At 37.4% G+C, this 16,210-nt stretch overlaps 1 protein-coding gene across 2 annotated transcripts in view; it reads left to right on the forward strand.

The window, feature by feature from the left end:
- PGM2 (phosphoglucomutase 2) overlaps nucleotides 1-15,987 on the forward strand; it is a 42,026-nt gene extending 26,039 nt beyond the window's left edge. For both annotated transcript variants that reach the window (XM_048304716.1, XM_048304715.1), the window contains exons 2-14: nucleotides 837-1,004; nucleotides 1,853-1,959; nucleotides 2,316-2,400; nucleotides 3,702-3,785; nucleotides 4,358-4,551; nucleotides 5,686-5,875; nucleotides 6,542-6,639; nucleotides 9,735-9,915; nucleotides 10,034-10,127; nucleotides 11,231-11,360; nucleotides 13,885-14,074; nucleotides 14,684-14,817; nucleotides 15,584-15,987. In XM_048304716.1, the coding sequence (XP_048160673.1) occupies nucleotides 837-1,004; nucleotides 1,853-1,959; nucleotides 2,316-2,400; nucleotides 3,702-3,785; nucleotides 4,358-4,551; nucleotides 5,686-5,875; nucleotides 6,542-6,639; nucleotides 9,735-9,915; nucleotides 10,034-10,127; nucleotides 11,231-11,360; nucleotides 13,885-14,074; nucleotides 14,684-14,817; nucleotides 15,584-15,686 (1,758 nt within the window). In that variant the 3' untranslated portion in view covers nucleotides 15,687-15,987. The remainder of the gene's footprint in view (nucleotides 1-836; nucleotides 1,005-1,852; nucleotides 1,960-2,315; nucleotides 2,401-3,701; nucleotides 3,786-4,357; nucleotides 4,552-5,685; nucleotides 5,876-6,541; nucleotides 6,640-9,734; nucleotides 9,916-10,033; nucleotides 10,128-11,230; nucleotides 11,361-13,884; nucleotides 14,075-14,683; nucleotides 14,818-15,583) is intronic.
- Nucleotides 15,988-16,210: the final 223 nt, after the last annotated feature.

The following is a 16,210-nucleotide window of genomic DNA, read 5'->3' on the forward strand; positions in this document are numbered from 1 at the left end:
AGTTCTCAAGAAATCAAATACTGAACTTCACAAGTCTCATGTTATTAACATTGAGAAGTTGAGGCATACAGGACTTTGCTAATTCCTTAAGACTGGAAATAAAGAGTGAGTAACAATAGAGAGTCTGTGGAAGCAATATACCAAGTAAAACAGTGGAAAGTTAGAAACTCCTTGCTGTTCTCAAGCAGTCTGACATGGCCCTTTTGTTGCCACTCTCCAGTCATTTTATTTAAGAATTTGGCTGTAGTTTCTAGGCTTTCATGCTGGGGTTGCACTTATTTTTACAAGCATTACCTGTAAATATGTTGGAAATTCTTCTACCCAGTCTGCTTAGTTTTGCTGCTGCCTCTGGTGCTAGCCAGTCTTGGGACAAGGTTATGATTTAATTTGTTTTAAACTCTACATATAGTTTTATAGAAATAACAAATATTTCTTAATTATCAGCTTAACTTACTTTCTTAAATGTTTAGTGTAATTCTTGTGTTGTGATGAGGAAAAATTCTCTGAACTGTGAATATGCTGCTTTTTGTTTGTTTTGTTTTTAAAAATAGAAAACATTAAAATAGACATCTTGGAAATCTTGTAATGTCCCAAATTGTGATAGATATATATATATATACACACACGGTTGTCAAAGTAGCATGTTCACTTCAGGGGATAAATCTAAAATAAGTAATACTTGAGATTGTACTGATTTAAAATTAAGAAGGCAGCAGGAGTTCTGGTGTTCTTGAAGTTGTGTGCCATGTTTTGACCCTGAAACCCAGGGGCTGGGACAAAAAATCAGTTCTGTAAAACAAAATCTCATTTAGAATAACTGAATTTTGTATCAACAGAATCCAAAAACTTACGCAATCGTGAAACAACTGCTTGCGGAAGGAAATGCCGGAGAACTGCAGAAATACTTTGGCTCACAGATGGAGTTTGGCACAGCAGGGCTCAGAGCTGCCATGGGAGCAGGGATTTCCCACATGAATGACTTGACTATTATCCAGACAACTCAGGTATTGTGTTCAGCACTTTATCTCACTTAACTGGTTGTGTATATGAATGGAAGAGCCTCATTTATGGCAAGCAAATGAGTAGTCAGTGGAAATATAAGTTGTCTCCTATTCTTCCAGTTTTCAGAAGTAATTTAAATTACAATTATTAGCTGAGTGCTGATCGCTGAAAACAAGCAGAGAGGAGCTATCAAACCATTAAAAGAAGTTACTTTCCATATTTGATTTGCAATTTAATTTACACACAGCTGCAGTTAAGCTCAAGTGTAACAGTGCTGTTGTAACAACTACAAAAAAACCCCAAAGGTAGCCAACATTTGACTAAGCTTTGTGTGTGTTGAACATGGATTTACATAAAGGCAGTGAGGGTATGTATACATACATAGATCCTAAAGTAGATCTACTTGGGGAAAAAACCCAGAACCTTGAATTACTGCAACCTGGAGTGTTGATGTATCATGTGCTGAAGAGATGTCATTATTAAGGGTGAGATTCGATTAAAAACCTGAAACACTGGCCAGCTGTTCTCTTCCTCATGTGAGACCTAAGGCAGCTGAATCATTTCTCAAAACCTGCAGTTCAGACTAACTGTGTTACCTGTTCCTTTTTGGAGTTGGTTCTGATATTTTAAAAAATACTTAGGTGCTGTCCAGGTTTGCAGTATTGATTTGAAGGTTTCTGGTATTTCGTGGTGTCTATTGGTCCTGGACAAGCTGAATCCCAGAGCAGTTCAGTGAGATGCTATATGTGCTCAGCTTCCTAAGACATCAGCATCTTAGCAATTATCTTAATGCTATGATAAATAAAACATCAGGATCAGGTTAATGAGGTGGATCTGTTGTTGTTTTCAGGGATTTTGCAGATACCTTGAGAAGAATTTCAGTGACCTGAAAAAGAGAGGAGTTGTGATTGGATTTGATGCTCGTGCTCATCTTTCCAGTGGAGGTAGTAGCAAAAGGTACTTCTTAGGTTTTGTATTTAGTATTTTGTAGATGCCTTGTGTAATACATTATGGCTTTATATCTACTTCAACTGTGTTTTCTTTCTGTAAAGTGAATAATGTGTGGGATTTACAGTACTTTTACATTTTGGTAATGCCAAAGCAGTTCTTAGAGTTGTGCTTTATCTATGGGGAATAGTGAGGGAACACATTTAAATTGTGTCTGTATAATAATTGAGTTATATTGATAAGTGTAGGTGTTGGTTGTTGGAATTTTGTAATTGCATTAGGGTAGGAGGAGAAGCTGTGAATTCTAGGAAACTAATTGGTAAGAAAATTAATATATTCCCTGGGTATCTTTTCTTCCTATTTAGGTTTGCAAGACTTGCTGCCAATACCTTCATCAGTCAGGGAGTTCCAGTTTATCTATTCTCTGATATAGTACCAACTCCTTTTGTGGTAGGTTTTTCTATTGTATTTTTTTATGTACTATATCTGCTTTATATATACACAAATTCTGTCCGATACCTTGTATTACTTAAATTAAGAATAACTATGCAAACCAGTTCCTACTTTTTAAGCTCTTCCTGCAGTTAGTCTCGTACTTATTTAGCTATGTTTGGTTTACAACATCCATAGCAAAAGAAGGGAGAATGTGGAATGTCAGGACAGTGGGATGCAGTTCTATTTATTCCTGTTTTCAGGCAGGCATCTTGCAGGAAGCATCTCATCATGTCTAGATTGCTGTGAAGTCTGAAACATACACTCACGTTTGGTTCTGTGATTTGGCTGGACTTTAACCTTTTTTTTTTTTTTTTTTTTTCTTTTTTTTGAGGGGAGGAGGGGCAAAGGCGGGTATGGAATCCAAAATAGCAAGTTGTTGGAGTGCAGTGATGTTTTGCCAGAAGGGATGTTGGATTGTGTTCTGATGCCCCCATCAGAACACCAGGTGTCTCCAGAGCAATACAGAAAAGACCTGCACTTGGCCCTTGTACTAAAAGCAGTAATTTCCCCCTGTACCAGTTTCTCCAGTGATCATTGCAAACAAAACATAGTGGTATAAAAACTTTCTACATAGCATTCTTATACTGATATAATATTTTGTAGATTTAGGGTCAAATTCTTCATAGTGCAGCTTAAAGTGGTGTTGCAAGAACTGCAGCTGATTGCATTTCACTATTAAATAAAGAGCCAGGAGTAAACAAAAATTGGACCTGTGTTCATGAATAATGCTTTATTTTTAATTCACTCCATCTGTCTTGAGCTAATTTTTAAAAGCTTTTTCCAAAACAATACTCTTCTGAGCCCCAATGGAGTAGTTGCTCCCCAGGCTGCTCCCAGAAGACAGTATGGATGAGACTGCTTGAGTTGTAGTTCTCTGCTCCATGCAGACTTCTGTCATTACCCCAACAGACTTGGCACCCTCTAAGGCCTCGGGTACCTGAAGTCATTCTACGGTAAGCAAGACATGCATCTGCCTTCCTTCTAGAAACACACTACCGTAGAGATTCACAAAGCATCTGGAACAACATTAGTAACGTATAAATGGAAAAATGCACGAGAAAAAACAAGAGCTAAAGTTGTGCCACGTGGAGTCTAGTGGACCAAGTACTGTTTAGCTTCTCCTTTAGGAAGCCTTTGTAGGAATCACATCCTGACTTTCTTTTCATTCAGCACTATGGAAGTATTATATATACATGAGAAGAAATAATATGTAATATGTTGTGCATTCTGCTTCAGGTAACTTTCTCTTTTTACAGCCATACACAGTAACTCATCTGAAGCTTTGTGCTGGAATTATGGTTACTGCTTCCCATAATCCAAAACAAGACAATGGTTACAAGGTATTCCAATATGATCTATTTTCTGTCTCTTTTTTTTTTTCCATGTAGAGAAACTAATGCAATTGTATATAGTTCCTATCATGCTATAGACTAAATTAATTACTAGTCTCTCTATCTTGCTTATCTCTTCTATGTATTTAAAGCTAGTATCATGTCAAACTAATAATGTAATTAAAATCTTTGCTCTAGAAAGCAGGAAGTAATGCCTTTGTAATCTGCTAGCTGCTGAAGAAATCACAGCTGAATTGCCTGTGCACCAGTCATTCAGTCGCATGCAGACTGTTTCCAAAATACAAAAGTGGAAGTTTTCTCAATAAACGACTGGGCCTTGTTTTGTGTTTCATTATGGATCTTGATATATTTCGATAAAATTAAACTGCTTTTTTTTAATAGAATAAAAATGGGATGTGAGAAGAAACACTGAGAATATGAACAGAATACTTTGGGTATACCTAAGCCTAATTTACTGTAATACTCTACTGAATGTACTGCACCTTAACCAACAAAAAACATAACAAAACTATCTTACAAGATTAATGATCAAATACTCACTTACCCTATTTCTTATTTAGGTTTACTGGGAAAATGGTGCTCAGATCATTTCCCCTCATGACAAAGGAATTTCTCAGGCTATTGAGGAGAACCAAGAACCATGGCCTCAGGCTTGGGATGAAAAACTGATTGACAGCAGCCCACTACTTCATGATCCATATGCAATGGTCAATAAGGAGTATTTCAAAGACATACAGAAACAGTGCTTTTACAGGTGACTGGTGTTAATTCCTTTAAGAAAACAGGATATTCTATCGAGTATGTTAGCAGGGCAGTTTAAATTGATGGAAATGATCCTGCCATGACCCAGTTCTGCCTGTGCCTTTTTGACATCTTTTGTGGTAGCACTGGCAGCTGTGTGGTAGTGTAGTAAGCCAGTTCATAAAGCTGTCCTGGCAGAAGTCTAACCCAGCAAAGTGAGCAAATTTCTGATGGTATCATCTCCCTGTATTTTCATGGCATGCATCAGCCAAGTGCCACAGCAAGACTGGGGCTATCTCATGCTGCTGGAGGTGAGCTGACATGGACAGCCCACCAGCCTTAAAACAAGATTCTGAGAGACAGTGAACCAGGTTGTTAAGCCAGTTCTGGACAAAGGAGGTCTTGCTCTGTCATTCCAGCCCTGCTTGTGCTCCTGGTAGCCTTGGGTGCCTTACAACAGCCTATTCCTGTCACTTCCTCAGTAAAATCTTTACTTAGCAAAATGAAGTGGATGTTCCTCTTGGTGATTAATAGTTAGAATTGATTTATGTATTAGATGAGTATCAACCTTTTAGATCTGCTTATTTTATGCCAAAATTTTAACCACCAGTAACCAGGTTCTTACTCTTGCTAAAAACAGTCAGAGTTACTAGAAGGCTGGGAAAATTACACTGCTTTGTCAGAATTGGAATTAAATGTCTCCTTAGGAGTTTGCATGATTTTAGTATGTCCAACACTTTCAGTGCTGTGCTTCTTAAAATGAGTGTGCTCAAATTGGGCAGGCTGCTGTTGACTCACTGTGTTCACAGTCTTTTGGGGTGGTTTAAATGCTAGAGTTGGGGATGAAGAGTCTCTTTAGTCAGTTGTATTTGTTTTTCACTCGCCTTCTTTGGGATGTGTAGAGTGCACTGTCTTTTCTTACTCTGGTGATTTGCACATACCAGGATATTGGATGCCAAGAGTGACTCATATTATTGAAAAATTAGGCTAAGCCAATTTTCAAGCCATTACTTTTAAAATATGACCTCTTTTAATTTGTGATTTTAACAGTGCTACAGAATACTGAATTGAATCTGTTTCCAAACAGTCAGTTTTGTGCAGAACAGTCTTCCAAGTCCAAGTTTACTGTTAACCTGTTTTATTTCAGGAACATAAACAAGGAAACAAACCTGAAATTTGTTCATACTTCTGTGCATGGCGTAGGACATAAATTTGTGCAGTTGGCATTCAAGGCATTTGACCTTAGCCCTCCTTTTGCTGTTCCGGAGCAGAAAGATCCTGATCCAGACTTTCCCACAGTGAAATATCCAAATCCTGAAGAAGGCAAAGGTGTTCTGGTAAATAGTTTGTTTTTGGTTTTTTTTATAGTTGTGATGTCTTTCAGTGTTTTCCTTTTTGCCAGAAGTCACAGCTGTAGATATTGGTGGAAGGTCTATTTTGAATCTGTTCCATAGCCTTTACATTTAGTGAAGAGTTAGCTGGTATCCTTTCATTGACAAAACCCTCTTCGAACCAGTCAGGTAGTAATTAGCTATAACTTTCAATTAACTTGTTCTGTGCTGTAACAGAATGGGCAGGATCTGCACATAGAACAAAGTGATAGTGAACTTAAAAAAATAAAATAATAATAAAAATCTCCTCAGTTGGTTTTGGAAGGCTTCTACTATTTTGTGCTGACACAACACCAGGAGGGGGCAGGAGAGGTCCCAACAGGTGGCTGGAGTTTCTGAGACTATTTCTGTTACACTTTGTTACTGAAAGATCCTGTTAAATCTAGGTAGCTTTTAAGTTGGGCTACCGAAGTGGAATGATGTAGGTAAAGTTAAATGTCCTGACTATGTTCTACTGCTGCCAGGCTAGAAGTTTATGGGTTTTTTGAGAGACATATAATGATTTTGGGTGTTTGAGATAAAATAAACTGGGAAAATTACTTAAAACCTATAAAGTGAAAATATTATTTGGGAATATTAATACTCATCTGGTCCTGCTTGCCACTTTTCCAGACACTGTCTTTTGCTTTGGCTGAAAAAGATGGGGCAAGAATCATTTTAGCAAATGATCCTGATGCTGATCGACTGGCAGTGGCAGAGAAACAAGAGAGGTATGGTAATAAAGTAATGCAAGCTGTTGACATTTTTTACTCCAAGGCTAGGCTCATTTGGAGAATTCTTGCTACCTGTGTTGCAGAGGAAGAATAGTCACAGGAGCAATTTTTTGGATTGAAAACACGCAGAAGTGTGAGAGGGCTGTATGAAGCAGACCACAGTAGGGGCAGGATATGAAATAATGATCAGTATTAGACACTGTACAGAAGCCTGAATAAATACTTGACACTTGCTGTGCTTCAGGCATGCACAGAAGCATGTGAATCATTGTTACTGTGCTATACCTTTTCAAAGGTAGGTTTTCTGTTAGAATTTTTCCACATAATACTGACAAACATTCTTTCATACTAGGTTTATTAAACAATAACTTGAGTTCAGGAGAATCTGTCTAGTTCCCTGATAATCTCTGTTCTTTAGTATGAGTGTCTCCTTTCTCAAATTCTTTTAAACCAAACATTTTACTAATCATTAGATGATTTGTGCTTCTTGTGCCGGTTTGGGCAAATTTGGAAATATGTCCTCTGAGAGAAGGCAGGTTAAAACCAGCCCTCCCCCACCAGGTTCGGGAAAAAAATAATTTTCCCTCTAGAGAAAGTGAAAGAGATAAAACTATTTATTTAACAAGCACACAGGAAAAGGATAATAATGCTAAATAATAATAAAACCTCTCACTCTGCTGAGAGAAACCTGGGAAAATTTCAGAGTCCTTCCGTAGTCTCTCTTTCCCCCTCCTCGGAGCTGGGACATGGTGGTGGGCCCACCTCCAGGGCCAAAGCCTCAGTGGAAAGTCCTCCCAATGTATTCTGATGTTGAAACCGTCCGGCAGAGAAGGAGGGAAAAATCAGAGTCCCAGGAAAACAAAGTTCAACTCTCCAGAGGAAAAGGAGCTGAAAAAAATTGGCCGAAAGCTGGCTGGAAAAAAACAAGCCGGGTGCTTCCTCCCGCTCGTGCCGCAGCAGAATGCAGAGCTGTCTCTATCTCTGTGTGTCCTTGAAACACTGCTTTGAAAGTTCTGCTCAGTTATTTTTCTCTTCCCCCTCTCAGGCTCAGTTTAAAGGCATAGAAAGGCACAAAATTAATTTCTGGGCATAGAACAACAATACAGGATACACATCATAAAGTCACCCCAAGACAGTGCTTCTCTTGCTCAGTTTTTCACTTCTTTACATAATGTTACATATTTGCATTTCATCTTGAGGTTTTTCACTGTTTGGTACTTCTTGGTGTAGTCATTTCTACTCTCCCTTTCAAGAACCAGCTATATATGCATTATTTATCTTTGCATACCCTGTCAAAGAAGGGGATCTCAAAAGGCAAACTTGCTCAGTCAGCATAAATTGTTCATATTTGTGAAATGTTACCTATAGTTCTGACTCAATATGGCTGTCCCCTTATTTCATGCCCTCTGATACCCTGTACTTCTACAATTGTTTACATTTCTGTATTATGGTTTTATCTGATGAATAAAAGAAAGCTGAAGCTCAAGCAGTTGGTATCATATCTACAAATAGTGGTGTTTCTTCTTGATAAAGCAGAAACTAATCTGAGCAGTTAGAAACTATAAATCCTTAATAAAACTAAGCTTCGATGTTTTCAGCTCAGGGAGGAGCAGAAAAAAAAAATCTGCTGGGGCAGCAGATATGAATTCCCTGTGCATGAGAGCCAGAAGAGGGATGTAAAATTATGTCAATAGTCTTTGGAACCCAAGGGATGATACGGACATCTACTAGATGTCCTCAGTGGTTGTGGATGAATTAAATAGTTGAATCTGTATCAGCTAGACAAATTCCAAAAGTCCAGTAAAAGGAGAGTGCAAATACCCTTTTTGCTCAACAGAGAACCTCTTTTGGTCTAATAGTAGGCTTAAAAGTGGCAGTGTTTTCTTTGGGGTTTTGGGGTGCTTTTAAACTCATTAGCCTCACAGCATGAACTAAGGAGGTTACTCTGTCTTTAAAAGAAGAATGGTCTTTTGTGGGCCCTCTGCTGTATCTTGGTCAGTGTTAGTTGGAAGGTTCATATTTCAATGGTTTTGTTCTGTGCCAGCCTCATTTGGCAATTCAGCATTGAGGACAAGGTATAAAAAGCTTCAGATTATGCTACTCACGATGGGTTAAAACAAGAATGCAAAATCATTCATGCTTTTTGTCTGAAAAGTTAGAGCTACCAGAAACTTGAAGACGGATGTTAGTTCATTGTATCCATTACCAGTTAGAGTGTGGTGCTCTCATTCTGCTACCTCTATGCTTGTTGTTTAGCCAGTCTTAGTTGTCTCCTAACTTCCAGTCCTGTGTCCTCTCAGAGTTCTGCTGTAGCTTTTCATACCCTAATCAAATATTAATATGGGCTTCTACAGTACCTGTACTTCTTCTTTGACAGAACCCCCTGCTAGAGCACACTCTCTCAGCGCTCTTACACTAAGTTGCCGCTGTGCATTGCTTTGTGCCTGTTGGCATCAATAAATGCAGGAGACTGAGTCTGCTCCTCTTTCACAACAGGTACTGTTTCTGTAGGTCTTGGTTTTGTCAGTTTGGTAGTGTCTTTGTCCCCTTTTGTGACTGGGAATTTTTTTGACAATTTTGACATTTGTCTTTTTCTTCTTCATTTTTTTTTCCTGTTCTAGCAACACATCAATATTAATCTTTTTTACCCATTGGAGGCTTTTTCCCCAATCTTCCCTATGACCAATTGATGTATTTGTGATTAAATTTAAAGTATTTATCACTAGGTCAACTAAAAATACTGATCACTTGAGAATTGTATTTTTGTCTCTGTGCTTGTCTTAATCACTAAGTTTATAATTTGTCTGCTGAACATTTTTGTTTTACTTAAAATATGTTGGAAATATCACTTTCATCTTTGGATAAATGCAAAAGCTTATGTGTATGGTGGAGAAGAGAGATAGCAGTTTCAGAATGCTTTGGAGGAGGAATTTTTTTGTTCATAATGAATATGTGATATCTTGTTACTGTTACTTGGAATTCCAAGGCAGGGGTTTATTTTTTAATATTCATTTATAGAAGAACCAATAGATTTTTTTCCCCCTGTATTATCCTTTGAGTTTATGTACTTTCTAATATTTCTTTGCCTCTAGTGGTGAATGGAAAGTGTTTTCTGGAAATGAACTAGGAGCTCTTTTAGGCTGGTGGATCTTCACTTGCTGGAAAAATAACAGTAGGGATACTCATGCCATTAAAGATGTCTACATGCTATCCAGTACTGTTTCTTCCAAAATCCTGGGAGCAATTGCACTAAAGGAAGGTTTTCACTTTGAGGTAAGCAATATGCTACACATTATTCCATGTTCTTTTATTAGCTTTCCTACTAAGTGTCATATGTTTGTAAAACACTGCTTTTCTTTTTAATGCCTTTGATTTTTCCTCACTGCTGTAGGAAACACTGACAGGTTTCAAGTGGATGGGCAACCGTGCCAAACAGCTCATGGACCAGGGAAAAGCTGTTCTTTTTGCATTTGAAGAGGCTATAGGTAAAAAACAGAATGTTGTGTTTTCATATCTTGCAAAATAGTGAAAATAGAACTACTGCAAAAAATGACAGAATTGCAGAGAATCCACAGAATGGGTAAGGTTGGAAGGGGCTGCTGGAGGTCATTTGGTCCAACCTTCCTGCTCAAGCAGGGCACCCTGGGGCACACAGGATTGGCCCCGGATGGTTCTTTAATATCTTCAGAGAAGGAGATTCTACTGCCTCTCTGGGCAACCTTTGCCAGGGCTCTGTTAGTGTCTCAGTAATGAAGTAAAATGTAAAAAAAAAAAAAAAAAAAAAAAAAAGTAAAAATGGCAACATAAGGGTGTCCTCAATACAATGGGTGTATTTCCAGTGAGTGACAGATAATTTTCTCTTTGGCTAGTTGATACTACTGGTTAAAACGTTTGTATCTCTGCTTAGCACAAAGTTTGTGAGCTAGGGATTTATATCTACAGTAGCATGGCCGTGTAGATTTGGACTGCAAATTCTGCATAAACTGGTTTATAAAAAAAAGCAAATGCATTTTTCAGACTTGAAGTTGAGTTTTTTTACCTGACAGATTTAAGCTAAGTGTAAATGTGAATAAAATAAAGTAAAAACTACCCCAAATTACATTTGTAAACTGGAAAGCCATGGTTGAAAGCCACAAATAAAAGTTAGGAATTCATGAGGAGGAAATTGTAAAGCTATAATGCTATTTCTTAAGTATCTCAGTACCTGAAAACCAGGTAATGTGACTAATTTCACAGATAATTATCAGTGTTACCTTACGCTACTGTGTAAGGTAATCGCATCTGAGACAATGCTATACTTGAATTGTTCCTGCAGTGTGACATTTCTCTTTCAAGAAAGCTCCATAAGGACCTGGGAGCATGTGGCACTGATATAATGCAAATCTCTGTCTTCAAATTCCATTAAATACCTTGCTTAATAAAGTTGACACTGATTAGAAGATAAAATTTTTCTACTTTTGGTTTGACTCTAAGATGTCTGTACTATGGTAATGTGCATTTCTCCTTTAAAATATGTTGGCTAAGCTTCCCTCCCCATCCTATTTCCTGTTAAAAATGTGTCAAATTATATCTAATGTTCTTTGTTTAGGGTATATGTGCTGTCCTGCTGTTCTGGACAAAGATGGTGTCAGTGCTGCTGTTATAACTGCAGAGATGGCCAGCTTTTTGGCAACCAGGAATTTGTCTTTGTCTCAGCAGCTGAAAGCTGTCTATGATGAGTGAGTTCAATTTTAATTTTTTATTTTTTGGATTTTCTCAGTTTCACATATGGGGATTAATAGGGACTCAGTAGCAACCTATAGTTTATAAAGGAATAAACTGTGGGTTATTGTACCATTAAGACAATTCTGTGCTAATAGTAATCTTCCAGAAAGTGTTCCTGCCTTGTAGACATGAATATATTTATGACTTTTTGTGTTGTTTTAAGGTATTTTAAATATAATAACTGCCTTACTAATTCTTTATTAGTTAATGGCATCTTTGTGGTGTTTTTGTTTGCTTGTCTGAATGGTTTTTCCCTTTTGGGAAGTTCTGCACTGAGATCCTTTTGCAGAAGATTGGGCAGGTTTTTGGCCAGCTGTATTGCTGAGCTATAGAGGTCGTAGTGCTTCTTGCTGCTTCAATGAGCCAGACACATAAAGATGTTGATGGCAGAATGGATCCAAGTGGCTCTGGCTTACTTATGCTATACATAGAAGCCAGCTTGCTTCTGTCCCTGCAGGGCTACTTGTGATTAAATTAATTCTAGTTGGCTCTAAAGTTAGGCTTTTTATTATATTAGTCTTTTTTTTTTTTTTTTTGATGGATGATTGTTGTTGAGTTTTGGTTGTCCTTTGCTCTTTCTGCTCCTGATTAATGAGATTTGAGCTGATTATGCAGAAGTGCTGTGACTGGCCATTACTCTTGGCTATATACAGCTGGGTATCCCTCTGAGAGCTTTTAATATGAGGCACTACTTTTTCTTTTGTTCTTTTTTGATGGGTTCAAAGAAATCAATAGCAAAGATGACTATTGGATTTCATGGGACAGGGAGTGGTTTTTGTGGAGGTTTTGGGTTGTTTTTTCAACAGAGAGAGCAGCACAGGCTGTTTGGTACTCTCTTGATGTGTCATAGATAGCTCTTGATGTGTCATAGACACTAACAGGGGAGTATGGAACCTGCAGAGAGACTCGTGGAAAACTCCAGCCTTTGTGCTGCTTGTTTTGCCAGTTCTGAGTTCTCATTTATGTCCAGCACTAGCCATGCTTGTTTCATCATCTCTTTAGGAAGGAATCAAGTGGCAAAGACTTGCTTGCACTGCACAGATAAATTGTGTAATACAAAAGCATGAAAGAGGAATTCATACCTAGAGCAGCAAATACAGCATCTGATGTGAGAATTCCCTTAAATGCTACTAGCTGCAAGTGCATATTCAAGAATTGAATATTTGACCTCTGGGTTGAGAGTTTTTTATTATTAGTTTTAAATTCTAATTCAGTAAACACCTGCTTCAGGTTGACTTCAGAGTATTTAACTGAGTGGAATTGAGCTGTGCCACAGTGCTGCTGTGTACATAGCCACTGAAGAGGACTCAGAGCTACTTTAGCATAAAAGCAGTCTGCAAGATGTCACTGCACATAGTCACTTTTTGTGGCAAAGCTACAGATCTAGAGAAAGATACAAATCTGCTCTGTTAAACTCATGTTTGATAATGAACTGGAAGGAGGGTTCTTGTTTTGGGGCCTTGTTTTGTATGTATTTGATTTTTGTTTCTGGCTAGTATAGAATTGCAGTTTTCTACTCACTACTATACTTTTTTGTCAGATTTCCTTTGTGAGTTACAGTTGAAGCAGAAGAAACTCTATTTTGTATTTTGGGAATGTAGAAGGGGAATCTGTCTCAACGAAGTAAATGCAGATCAGGAAAAGGACACAGTCCTGGTAGGCTTATCGCTTCTTTCAGTTACAGGATAGGTTTTGTTAATTCCCTTACTGAATTCTTAAGACTAAATTTAACTACTATTAACCTTCAAGATGTCCATTTAGGTATAAACATGACCCTATTTAAGAAGCCTTTCAGATTTCTAGCACAAACATCCTAGTACTAATGGCAGTTCTGCCCCTCAGATTGTCACTGCTGTCAAGGATATCTATCAAGTCTTGATCGGTAGCAAGAGCTCACTTCAACAACCAGTCGAGGCTTGTATGTTTTTGAACAACATGCTATTTTGAAAAGTCGGTGTTACCAGGTCGTTTGTATTTGATGCATCACATTACCTGGCAGCAAACAGGTGAGGTAGGGAGACAACATTCAGAACAGTTTGGTTTAGTAGAAGCACTTTAATGGGAGAGTAGAAACACTTCATTAAAGTGTGATTGAAAAAAAGCAGTCTAGAATTTGTTTTACTTTGAAAAGGTCATCTGGAATCCACTCAAGGAAGCTATTAGATGTAATCTCTTCCTTTCCTATGGTGTTTAGAGCTCTTCAAGGCTCTTTTTCTTTTTTTCTTCTGATTTTGCTGTAAACTTTCTCCGTTTTAATCATGACAAATAAAAGACATCTGCACAGAAGTTTCTTTAAAGTATGTAAAATAGGATAATTAAGCTGTTTAGACCTTCTAAAAATTGTAAGGGCATGAACTGATGCTTCAGTTGGGTGAGCATGAGTACGAAATGTTGTTTTATGGAAGGGTTGTATAATGTGTCTGGTGTACAACCCTTAGAACATTGCTTCTTGGATTCAGTAATGTTGTGTCTTCACAGATATGGCTTCCATATTACCAAAGCTTCATATTTCATCTGCCATGATCCTGAAGTTATTCAACAGCTTTTTGACAACCTTAGAAATTTTGATGGAAAAAACACATACCCAAAATCCTGCGGTAGATTTAAAGTTTCTGGAATAAGGGATCTAACTACTGGGTATGACAGCAGCCAGCCAGATCAAAAGGCTGTAAGTATCTTTTTAAATTACATGTAAATCATATGTGATGTATATACACATACATAAAACATTCTGTGGAGAAACACTAAACATATTTACATACTGAGTCGTATAATAAGTTAGACTGGTGACGATTGCTTTGCCTTGGTAAGAGGAAGTGAAGCTGGCAGGGGGGTGTTGGGTTTCTTGTTAGATTTCGTGGTGTATTTTTCTCTCCAGTTTGTAAAGGGTGATACGATGATCTTGCTGCCTTGCTACAGCAATATGCATTATTTTCTTGTGAGTGCAAGTTAAACTGTCTACTAAGGTGTGGCTTTGGATTCTATATTTTTCCACAAGCTCTATTTCCTTTCCTCCTGGGAAATGCCATGACAGCACAACTTCTATTAAAGAGTATGAGCTGACTAGATTTGACATGAGCTACCCAGCGGTGACGCAGTTCTACCAGATTCCAGGCTGAGGGAAAGGCTGTCCTTGTCTCAAGACCACAATGTTGAAGAAAACAGAACTAAACTTTAATTTTAGCTGATGCTTTTGTCATGTTATCTGACATCAAGTCATGGGTTTATATATGGTCTCTTTCCAAGCTTTAAAAAAAAATATTCTTAATATTCCTAGATACTTCCTACTAGTAAAAGCAGCCAAATGATAACATTCACTTTTGCTAATGGAGGAGTGGCCACCATGAGAACCAGTGGGACAGAACCAAAGATCAAATACTATTCTGAACTTTGCGCACCCCCTGGAAACAGGTATTGTCACTTACAGCAGTACATTTGGTGTAATAGAGGCTGTGTGGCTTTTTGGTATTGTTTAAGTGAGATAAGGGCTCTCTGTGATCAAATAATATTACTAAAGTCATTTTAGTAAATGTGTTTGTATAAAGCTTCAACTCTGCAAAATTTGTTGACACATTCTTGTTGTCACTGAAATTCCTTTGAACTCACTTTTGCATTCAGTGAAAACAATATTAGGAAAAGCATTCTGCCTTAAATAAATGTAAATATTTTCACCCCCTTTTTACATACATAGTTGCTTTAAAATTATTTAATCAAATATAAAGTGTTCTAATATATTTCAAACCCTTTTATGTTTAGTAATTATATCCTTGACTATTAGCCTTGGAAATCATACAGTCTTAAAGATAAGTAATTATTAAATTATGCAATGATATTAACGCTTTTTCACAGATGAAAAGTCATCTAAGAATACTGTTACAATATAAGAATTACACTTCTAATCACTTACATTTAGTAATAGAAGATCTTCTGAGCTCAAGCCGTTCTGCTTTAGATTTTATTGTGGCATTATGTTTCTTCATAGTCTTCATGCATGTCAGTTGAAAGTGAACATCAGTGCATTACCATAAGAAATCAAATATATACACTTTTAGCACTAATAGAAAATGCTTGTCTAAAGCAATGCAGTAGATTTAAAAATTCCTCGCACTGAAAATGTTCTTTTTAGCTTTTCCATTGTTTCACTGTTTCCTGTGTTTGTGTGAATTTCATTTCCCAGTGATGTTGAACAGCTGAAGAAGGAACTAGATGAATTGGTCAGTGCTCTTGAAAAACACTTCTTTCAACCAGAAAAAAACAAACTTCAACGGAAGACTGAGTAAAGTAGCAAAATTATGACCTTGATTGGCTTTTGCAGCACTAGAAATGCGTTATCTAACAAGTTAAGGATTTTTAGGACCAAACATCTGAGAACTCTGACTATAAGGATATCCACTTTTAAGAGTTATTTTGGGTACTCTTGGATCTAGTGTCTTATTTTGGAAGGAAAGTACCTTTGCCCTTAATGGACCAAAAAACAACAGTCAGTTGAACTAAAAGCTTTATGAACTAAAAGTTGACTGTAAATGTATTTCAATCAAAACTTGTTTTAATTAAATATAAGTAATATTCTGATATCTGAAACAGCCTGTTTTGTGGTGATTTCTTTCTTTTGTGTGTGTATGTAATCTGGTAACACTATGCAACTTTGTCTAGGTTTAGATTTGCAAAGCAAGTTCTTCGGTTAACAGGCAGTACTTAAAGCCTGTGGTGAGACTTTGACAAACTTGGGGCAGATTATTCAGAAGTAGTGATCTTTCTTAGGGATTTTGGCCCACACAAACAAGAAACTCACGGCAAATTCATT

Source organism: Corvus hawaiiensis, chromosome 5 (assembly GCF_020740725.1).
Source record: "Corvus hawaiiensis isolate bCorHaw1 chromosome 5, bCorHaw1.pri.cur, whole genome shotgun sequence".
NCBI classification, from domain to species: Eukaryota; Metazoa; Chordata; class Aves; order Passeriformes; family Corvidae; genus Corvus; species Corvus hawaiiensis.